General features: G+C 44.0%; 1 protein-coding gene across 2 annotated transcripts; it reads left to right on the top strand.

Moving 5' to 3' along the window:
• The first annotated feature begins 1,261 nt into the window (after positions 1-1,261).
• gmppaa (GDP-mannose pyrophosphorylase Aa) lies at positions 1,262-8,437 on the top strand. Of its 2 annotated transcripts, XM_040202115.2 has the most exons (13): positions 1,290-1,437; positions 1,972-2,069; positions 2,164-2,267; positions 2,552-2,744; positions 2,887-2,946; positions 3,046-3,176; positions 3,320-3,334; positions 4,909-5,043; positions 5,267-5,364; positions 5,448-5,494; positions 5,613-5,705; positions 6,385-6,553; positions 6,962-8,437. In XM_040202115.2, exons 1-13 carry the CDS (start codon positions 1,398-1,400, stop codon positions 7,060-7,062), a joined length of 1,284 nt encoding a protein of 427 aa, XP_040058049.2. In that variant the 5' UTR covers positions 1,290-1,397; the 3' UTR covers positions 7,063-8,437. The 2 variants fall into 2 exon arrangements, with proteins under 2 accessions (XP_040058051.2, XP_040058049.2); XM_040202117.2 differs by lacking the exon at positions 3,320-3,334 and having other exon boundaries at positions 1,262-1,437.
• The last annotated feature ends 1,493 nt before the right edge of the window (positions 8,438-9,930 follow it).

Genomic DNA, 9,930 nt, shown 5'->3' with positions numbered 1-9,930 from the left:
CACCGCCTGTTATTTCTGTTGTTGCTTGTTGGAATGTGACACAGCCTGTGTTTTGTTGGAGCAGGGCCAGAATGCAAAGGAATAAACCTTTTTAAACCTTTGTGGAGCTACGAAGACTTTAGATTCCTCCGTTGCTCCTGCAGTAGTGCGCGTATCAAAGCGCCCCGTCCCCTGGTGATTGTTGACTAAAATGTTATTCTGTTTGTTTGATGCAGATTCACCATCTCATTTGCATATGTTTGAGTTATGAATACCACCACATGGGAGAATGTTTTACTTCAGGTTATGTTTTAATGAGGAGAAAAAATGAAAGTAAACTCCTTCATTAGAGGTGGGTGGGTGTTATTTGTTGTCTTTATCAATGTTCAAAACTGACTGCTGAGTTATTTTTCCCACTGCTAAAACTTCCCTAAACTCAAACAAGAGCATAACCTACTTCATGCACATGCGAAAGCTACTCTAGAAAAGAAGGGTGAACTGAACTTTGTGTTGACGAAACAGGGTAATAACAACATGCTCCTCAGACCCGTGGGTCCAGGTGCTGGATTTCAAGTCTTCTGTACCAACCAGAGGGATCCTGATCAATCAGTCTTTTATTTCTGTGATGAGACCATTTGATCTTCTTGCTAACATTATAATGCCCTTTAATAGTCTAATTGTATAATGCACTAAAATACAGTGAGAAGCATTTGCTCCTGAAATTCACAATCTCTAAATACTTTCAGAAATATGTCATTATAAACCACCACCACAAACTACTGTCCTGACCACGTCCAGTCTGACGTGCTTCATTTGGAGTAATTATAAGTACTTCCACGGCTTGTCCAGCTATATCATATCAGCATGTATGCTATGAAAAAGACTCATAACCAACAACACCCTCCTTGACGTTAGGCTTACATCCATTGTATTATTTACACATCAATGTGCACCTATACTTAGATAACAGTATTTGTTTGCTTTTGATATTTATTGTACATTTTAATATTTGTAATTAAAATATTCTTTCCGCTATTGTCAATTGATTATATTTTCAAACATATTTAGCTATGAACTGTTATATTTGTATGGATGTGACAAACTCATCAATTGACAAAATAGCTCAATTATTATTGATAATTTCCATTTCCTTTTGGATAGCTGTTCTAAAAAATAGTTTAATAACTTGATTCACTAATTCACCTGTATAACCCAAATCACGTCAGAGCCAAGGCTTTCCTAATCTCCTCCGCTCCATTTCAGTGACTCATTCCGCTCCGGGTTTTCATTCCCTTCCCCATGACGTCAGAACCCGGAAGTAGAAACGGAAATGCCGCACACACACACACACACACAGCCGCAGGTAGTCTTCAGGCTGGACTTAGTCTCGTCACTAATCACTCAGCTTTTCGGTCAAGATGTTGAAGGCGGTTATTCTTATTGGAGGGCCCCAGAAAGGTGAGAATACGTCTCATCCCTGTCTTGTTTTCAGAGGCAGCTGTACTAGCTTCTAGGGAAGCTAAGTGGCTAATGCTAACGAGACCACACAGGACCGGGCCGGCTGTTTATATCCCTGACGTGGCATAATGAGGGGAAACACAAACCCAACAAGAACATTTAAGACTTAACGTGTAAATATCAGCACGGTCAAGTATTACATTATGAATAAGTAAGTAATGCCTTAAATCCTGACTTTAGGACAGGATTCCTCCATAAAGATGATTAATATTTAGAGGAACCAAGTGAAGATATTACAGGAATTATCACTAAATCACTAAACGTTGTATCTATAAAGTTCAGGTCCAATGGTCCTCAAGGGCTAAAAGGTCTGTGTGAATGGTACTTTCAAATGACACATTTGCTTCAAGGATCTACAAGTAGGAGAAAACATGATAATCATAATAGTTTAGTTGGGGGTTCTTTCCAGTGTTCACTAGAATTTAATCTGAATAGTGAGCTGATCCGTAAGTGATTTCCAACGTTGCTTTGCAGGCACGCGGTTCCGGCCGCTGTCCTTCGAGGTGCCCAAACCCTTGTTCCCAGTGGCCGGGGTGCCCATGCTGCAGCATCACATCGAAGCGTGTGCCAAGGTTACTAAATCAGTGTTAAACTCACAGTTGTACATTGCGTTTGTGATTCAGATCATGAAATCGGTCCAATAATGAGCATTTTTTGTGTTACAAGGTACCAAATATGAAGGAGATCTTGCTCATCGGCTTCTATCAGCCAAATGAAGAACTGACCAGATTCCTGCTCAATGCGCAGCAGGAGTTCAAGATTTCCATCCGGTAAGCAGCTAAACAAAATAGCTCTTAGCCATGTTAATTAACAAGTATACAGATCATTTATGGCAAAGATTGATATACTTCCCATATAAAGGGGGTGTTGGGAGTTATGAGAACTGCTAAGATGTCAACGTCACAGAGACATTTTCACTCTACAAGTCTTTTCCTGTTAACGTATTATTCATTAAAGTTATTCATCCTTTTAAGTTTGTTTTTAAGGTGTGGTACTTGCATATGAATGACTGCAGCTATGCTGTTCTCCCTGATTCCCTGATTCTCCACCCCAGGTATCTGCAGGAGTATGCAGCCCTGGGCACCGGGGGGGGGATCTATCACTTCAGAGATCAGATTGTTGCCGGTAGTCCGGAGGCCTTCTTTGTTCTGAATGCTGATGTTTGCTCAGCGTTTCCGCTCGCGGAGATGCTCAGCTTCCAGAAGGAACACGGGGAGCCAAACAGCTTCGTTATTCTGGGGACGACGGTGAGGGATCATTATTAACAGTTTTTACTTTATTTAATACGAAAAACTCCCCAAACCTAAAGTTTCTGTTATTTAGTGTGTTCAGTGTTTGGTGTATTAAATATCCGATCTCAGTTCCTAATTTGTCCTAATCTTCAACCAGGCGAACAGAACGCAATCCTTGAATTACGGCTGTATTGTTGAAAACGACAAAACAAACGAGGTATTTAACGCTCCCGATTTTATTTCCCCAAATTGTCCCCGATTACTATTTCACGTTGGAAAAAAACTAATTTAATGAGTTCACTTTTTTTTAATTCAGGTCTTGCATTATGTGGAGAAGCCGAGCACGTTCGTGAGCGACATAATAAACTGCGGCATATACCTCCTGAAGCCAGACATCTTCCAGCACATCGGGGCCGTGTTTCAGAAGAACCAGCAGGACATGCTGCTGTGAGTCGGTGCTCTCCCTCGTGGGGGATGCGTGTGAATTCCACTGTTTCCATATCTTCTCTTCATTTGTCCTTCTTCCTTCCCTTCTCCCCCCCCCCCTCTCCCCCCTCCGCCATGATTTCTGTTGCTCACGCGATCATCAGATATCCATACGATGGGTAAGTCAGGTGCATTTCGGTGGCACGGGTGTAGCTGTAGGGCACCTAGTGTGTGTGTGTGTGGTTTGGGCTGTAGAAAGACGCACACAGGCTGCCTGGTGAATGTTTTCCGTGCACCGCCTTTGCCAAGCGATGCACCCCTCGCTCTACGAGCAGCTTGTTTTCATTCATTTATTCATTAAAACAATTGTCCAAGAGATGGGCACTGCGTGTCGGCGGTTTACAGCGTAGTTATTATTAACTTTGTGCTGCAGAGTCAGATGACCTGTTGTTGTGCTTGCTGGCTGTAGCATCTAACTCAGGACGGAAAGGGAATAATATGTCCCCGAACCGTCCGAAGTCCTAAAGTAAAGCGCTAATTTGAGAGATAACATATGTGTTGGTAAAAAAACACCCGTTGTCTGGTATTAGCTTTGCAGTTTTGTTGTTTGTCGTCCTTGTTGTTCCCTTAGCAGAGACCTATTAGAAAGCTAGCACAAACTTGTGTTACAGCATGTTGTGTTGGTCTTCCAGCTGCACCCTGGTCACTCACAGACGGCATAAACACACATGGGATCGATTAATGGATTTTCCTTTCATCACGTTTTTGGGGGATTTGACACCCCCCCCCTCACTGGGGTGTAGTAGATCTAGCATCGGGCACCGCAAGGACGCCTGAAACATATTTCAAGAGGTCAAACAACCGTGCGCATCTTTCACCTGCTAACATCAATAGCCCCTAAATCAAGCCAGGCGCTGAATCAGCAGAATTATTGAACACATCAGAGATACTTGATGGGAACGGGATGGGTTAGACTTTTAAAGTCTCCGGGGGAGCCCTTCGCCTCAAAGCACATCCCATCCTTTTTGGTAAAACTTGCCATGCGTTCCTTGAAAAAATATTCTTTTCATCAATATTTAACGGTCTGTTTCATCTTGGGGCTCTCACAATAAACTATGCCAGAGCCCCTGATTAATATGGAGCACATGGACTCCACTGCTTATGTTTTGGATCACTACTAGGTAATCAGCTTTGGTTTCAACCCGGCACTGACACCATCAAAGTTAGTATCACTGATGCATTTGAACTCACTCCTCTGATTTAATTCCAGGGGCCGGATTGCAGGGCAATAAATTGATGTTTTCTTCTGGCTTTAACGCAAACGTTACACTTCGCTAGGTTGGCTTTACAGAATTATCAAAGAAAATGTAACTGCAAGTCAGTAAAAAGGGAGTTGACTATTTTTGGTACACATGAACACAGTCTGTTCGATTAAATTGTTCATAGCTACAGAGGGAGAACAGTCTGTGTAGTGCTTAGGTTATCATATAGTACATACACACGAGGGCAATCAGGGGGCTTTATTTTTAAAAACGTTTAACTGTAACTAATTTAATCTCAAACGGACTCTGATAGTGGCCGGAGGTCGTAGTGAAATGTGACCAGAATGAATCTTATTTTCTGCTGATCTTTTTCTCTTTCTATAACATGTCTCTGCTTTCATCCTATCCCCTACCGCTGTGCTCAAGATTGTTTTTCCAAAAAAAAAAAAAAAATGCCCGCCTGCCATAAACTGATGGTCTGTCTCTTGCAGAGAGGAGCCGACCAACGGCTGGCACCGAGCGGAGGCCATCAGGCTGGAGCAGGACATTTTCACTGCCCTGGCGGGACGGGGAAAACTCTACGTGTATAAAACCCTGAGCTTCTGGAGCCAGATTAAGTCCGCAGGGTGGGTGCACACGTCATAAACACTTGTTGAACCTCGTAGTCGGTACAAAGGTCGGAGGGGAGGAGAGACACTGGATTTTTGGGTTTGGGCTTAAATAGGATTTTGAAAAGATTGGGTTGGGTCAGATTGAATACAGGTCAATCCTCAATCCCTTTGAACCGTACTGCACATTTCTAAAAGGGCCCATGTGATAATAACATTCTATATTTTGTTTTTTTCCCAGCTCTGCAATTTATGCCAGTCGGTTGTACCTCAATCAGTATCACACGACTCATCCTGAAAGACTGGCCTCAAACAAGGCGGGAGGGCCCAAAATAAGTGGTACGGTTTATTCCCCTCCCGCATCTTCATTCTTTCCTAATATTTGAAGAGGAATCTGTTCATGTTCCATCTCCGCTCCCCAGGTAACGTCTACATTCACCCCACTGCCAACATTGACCCCACGGCCATGGTAGGCGTCCCTTCCCGCTGCGCGTCCACCTCCAAGCGGCTCCTTCGTCAAATACACGCCAGTGTTATTGTGGCAAAACGGGGTTTAAATTGCTTTTCTGTTTTCTCTATCGACCTAGTTGGGACCCAACGTCTCGATTGGCACTGGAGTGACGATTGGTGCCGGGGTCCGAGTTCGGGAATCCGTCATCCTTCACGGTGCAACTCTTCAGGTGAAAAAAGGACCAGACACGCAGAAATGGATTGATTCGAAGGTTTAGGTTCAGTGAATAACGAGCAGCCGTTGCTTCAAATATCAGATCTTTCTTGCGCATGCTGAACTTCCAAATTTGGAATCGAAGTGAAAGTGAGTGAGCTGAAATGCAAGTGTGTCTGCCCATTACCTGCCGACGTCACGGGAAACATTATCCACACTTCAACAGTGGCAGTTCCTAGAATTTATCTTTAAGGTCTTCTGTCACACCAGAAATATTATCTGCCAGTGCCTCGCTCATTTTTAACGATTTGGGGACCGGCTTCATTAAATCCAGTGTCTCCGGTGATCGCCGGGTGCCTCTAAAATGAATTCCGACTGTGGTCGACTTATTGCCTTTCATTTCATACTGCCTCCATGGACAGTTTGTTAGTTGAACTATTCAGTACTTCTCAATTAACTTGTTTTCACAGGTGGTAGTTTTTTCTGCTAGATACTTCTAATAGTATCTAGCACCCAAATGCAGGACTCTGTGGAAGAGCGTTTTATTGTTGAAAGGTTGATGAATGAGAACGGGAATCCGGTGGAGTTTGGGGGCTTCCGGGGGGCTTCGACTGCTACACACTGCACATACGGACGTCCCGCTGGGGAAGGAAATGGCTTTAAAACACCTCCGCGCTCGGGCCTTTCTTCTGTAGGATCACTGCTGTGTGTTGAACAGCATCGTAGGATGGGACAGCACCGTCGGAAAGTGGGCCAGAGTGGAAGGAACGCCGAGTGACCCCAACCCCAACGATCCCTTCGCCAAGATCGACAGCGAGACCCTCTTCAGAGAAGGAAAACTCACACCCTCAATCACTATTCTCGGTAAGTGGGCTGACTTTTCTTTTTTCAATTAGTGAATTCATAAAGGAAAATCTTCCCTTCCAAACATTGGCTGTTCCCCCTGGGCCTGTGCTGGGATCACTCAGCATTTGCCTAAAGAGGCATTTGTCTTAAAACATTCTTGCCATCATTGTCCTGCCTGGTTAAGTAAATCTGCAGGGAGCATAATTGGATTACACAGCTGTCCATCTTTGATTGCATAGTGCTCATTGTTTTTACATAATATATTTGTTTAATTATGTTCAGCTCTTTTTCTACTGTTTCCTTATTCCAATGTACCAACTATGTTAAATGCATTCCATGAATACTGGAGGTGTCTGGATTGAAATGCAACATCTCACGTCCTGTGTCCTGCGCCGCGCAGACTAAACACAGCCTTTTTGTCTTCAGGATGTAACGTGACCATCCCCTCAGAGGTGATCATTCTCAACTCCATCGTCCTCCCGCACAAAGACCTCAACCGCAGCTTCAAAAACCAAATTATTCTCTAGTTAATCTCCCTCGTTCCGCCGCCCACTTACTGTCACCGGTGAAGGATGCGGCCGGACGCGGCCCTCTGAGTTACTGTATATAAGATGTCAAACCTGAAGGTGCGTTGGTTAAATAGTTTTGAAGGATAGATTTTTATATCTGTCCTCTGGCCCTTTACGCGTCGCTGGATGTCTCTCGGCATGAGAGAGAGGCTAATCACGCATGTTGATTCACCTTGAAAAGTGCTGTCACACACCACAGGTTGATGTCGTTTTTTTTATTAACCGAACTGTAAAATAATGCAGACGCTGATGTAATATATTTGGTTGGATGTGGTGAGGGGGGGGAGGAAAAGTTTACGGACAACAACGCTCTTGTTTTCTCAAGGGCGTCCTTGAGCGTGCGATACGTGATTATTACTAAATAAAGATGCCTGGATAATGGCTGTGGTTAATTTTTTTTTTTTAGAGGTTATTTTCGTGAAGGTCTGATTGAAAATGTTTAGCATCCTCATTGTTTGTCTCAAAAATTGACTACCACTAACATCAATCAGCGGGTGGAGATTTACATCGCAATCAAGTCGTGTTTCCTGTTTCCAACGCGAGCGCAGCGGGGGGGCTCCAGACGCCGCCACACAGACCGCAACAGCACACACTTGCAAATTGTGCATCTGCAATCACTGGAGGAACTGTTCCAATTTATGAATACGGCACATTAACATTTACTTATTAAGCCCCCGAGCACTCATGATCACTTCAGCACTTTTGTTCCAATTATTGCAGAGTGTCTATTAAGGAGCAATGTAAATTGTGGTGCAGGAACTGCAGCATAATATATTTAAATGAAGCCTCTTAACAAAGTAGCCTCCAGTGAATGGGGGTAGAGTTAATGTAAATTCAGTTTGCATGTTTATATCAGGTTTTTACACGTATGTGCCCGTGCTGCGTGTTGTTGATCGAGGTGCCTTGCTGCTCTGCCTCATCCTCATCGTGGGGTCTTCCTCCTCTTGGGAGGCTGTTCATGAAGCGGCTCGTCGAAACGGAAGGAAATCCTAAAGCCCATCACGTGAAAAAAGCTTCACACTACTCTGCTTTTGGTTTTCTTGTTTTGATTTTCATTTCTTTCTTAAATGTGCTTGTGATTCTTTTATTTTAGTCTTAAACAAGAGATCTAATCGGTGACGGAAGCAGGATGTTGCTCATGTGAGCTGATGGTACATGTGACCCCTTTCTTATAGTGTGTTGAAAATGTCATACTTGTCTTGTATATGACGTTAGGGGAGTTTTTCTTCAACACCACGTTCCTTTTTGTTGTTTTAAGAACGGAATGAGTCCCACGCAGCTAAGAACAGTTTGAAACCAGAGAAGACCACATAATAAAAGTTCACAACTCTTATTTGTTCTGCTATTCTCTTTATTTCCTCCACACCACGGCGATATCTTTGTGTAAGCAGCCAGTGTGTGTACTGCTAAGCACGGCACACACTGCCAGGGAAGGACAACAAGTCGTACCGGGACACAATCTCAATACAAAACCAAGCATCTTGCTCTGTTTGACATTTCTCATGACTATAATACCCACAAACCACCGCAGGATATGTTTAAAATCATCAGTTTCTCAGTGTAGGTGTTCGGTACATTATGACAGGCCTCTTGTAAACGAAGCGTGAGGAGAGCCGCGGTGTCTTCATCACGATTGTCCGGCGAGGACACGTGGCTTCTGTAACTAGAATGGGCAATGATGCTGATACCACAGGAAGGGCTTCCAAGGTCGCTGCCTTTGACGTAAATCATTCCTGTCGCGCGGTAATTTGAGGTAAAGTAGTTTTCACTTTGAACGAAGGTGTATAAAACAAACAAAATAAAAAATAAATTGCTGTTGACCCGCCGCAGTGTTGGCCGTCGGTCCGGGGATGTTTCCCACGTGAGTGGACAGGTGGAGGGTTTGTGGGTCTCTGCACTGAGAAGAAGATGGCGTCCACCGGAAGTCTCAAGCACTGACAAACAACGTGTCGGATTGAAACCGACGTCTCGCCGCAGCCCAAGTTCACACGATAAAGGGAAATGGCGTTTGGCTGTCGGGCATCGCCCGGTGAATACTGATGTCGCGCTAAACTGCGCGCGGAAACTTCAAAGAGCGCCAGTTCCTGTCTGTTTGTCCCACAAATGTTAAGTCAGACTTTTTGACTTCTGACTTTGATCAACTCGTCTCCGCGCAGGAGAGTTTAGGTTGTTTTCATGTAGCATCAGTTACAGTTTTTTTGAAATGCAAAGCCATGAAGTTGAATGCGGTTTGATTAAATCCCAATTTTCATGTTGTGTAACTCCATTTGTTTCTTTTGTGCCCTTTTCACTGCATGCTTTGGTGAGTTTAATACCGAGGAGTTAAGCCAACCTGGAATCCAGTCTTAGTTCCACTTCTCAGCAGAATGAGCTTTCATAAACTCCGCTGCTCTCTCGTCGGTCAAATAAGGATTTAACACAAACAATGAGAGAAATCCTTAAATGCGAAGCAGTGCGACTGCACCAACATGTTAAGTTTTGCTGCGATAGACTAGTTGTGTAATGGGTGACCGCGGTGCACGGAGCAGAGCGGGTGCTCACAGGGTCGATGGTTCAAACCCGAGATGCCCCATGTTAAAGCGTCCCTGAGCAAAACACCCGACCCCTGACTGCTCCCCAGGCGCCTTCAACCGTGAATATTCAGTGACACGAGAAAATTAACATCCAAAAGGATGGACAGATGGTAAAATTAGAACATACAATTAGGTCAAAATCCAACTTTGTACTGAGATCAACTGCTGACGTTGAATTTTGGATACAAGAAAGTCACGTTCAGAGCTGAAAAATCAATTCAAAGTGCACTGAATAGTTTCTTGCACGTAGCAG

The sequence above is a fragment of the Gasterosteus aculeatus genome, chromosome 16 (genome assembly GCF_964276395.1).
Source record: "Gasterosteus aculeatus chromosome 16, fGasAcu3.hap1.1, whole genome shotgun sequence".
Taxonomy (NCBI): domain Eukaryota; kingdom Metazoa; phylum Chordata; class Actinopteri; order Perciformes; family Gasterosteidae; genus Gasterosteus; species Gasterosteus aculeatus.
This window is presented reverse-complemented; position numbering and strand designations above follow the sequence as displayed.

Bases quoted from the DNA above. Each gene is read 5' to 3' on its own strand.
- gmppaa (XM_040202115.2), top strand. From the start codon at position 1,398: ATGTTGAAGGCGGTTATTCTTATTGGAGGGCCCCAGAAAG. The intron at 2,268-2,551 runs GTAAGCAGCTAA...TCTCCACCCCAG, and splicing joins GAGTTCAAGATTTCCATCCG to GTATCTGCAGGAGTATGCAG. The intron at 2,745-2,886 runs GTGAGGGATCAT...ATCTTCAACCAG, and splicing joins TCGTTATTCTGGGGACGACG to GCGAACAGAACGCAATCCTT.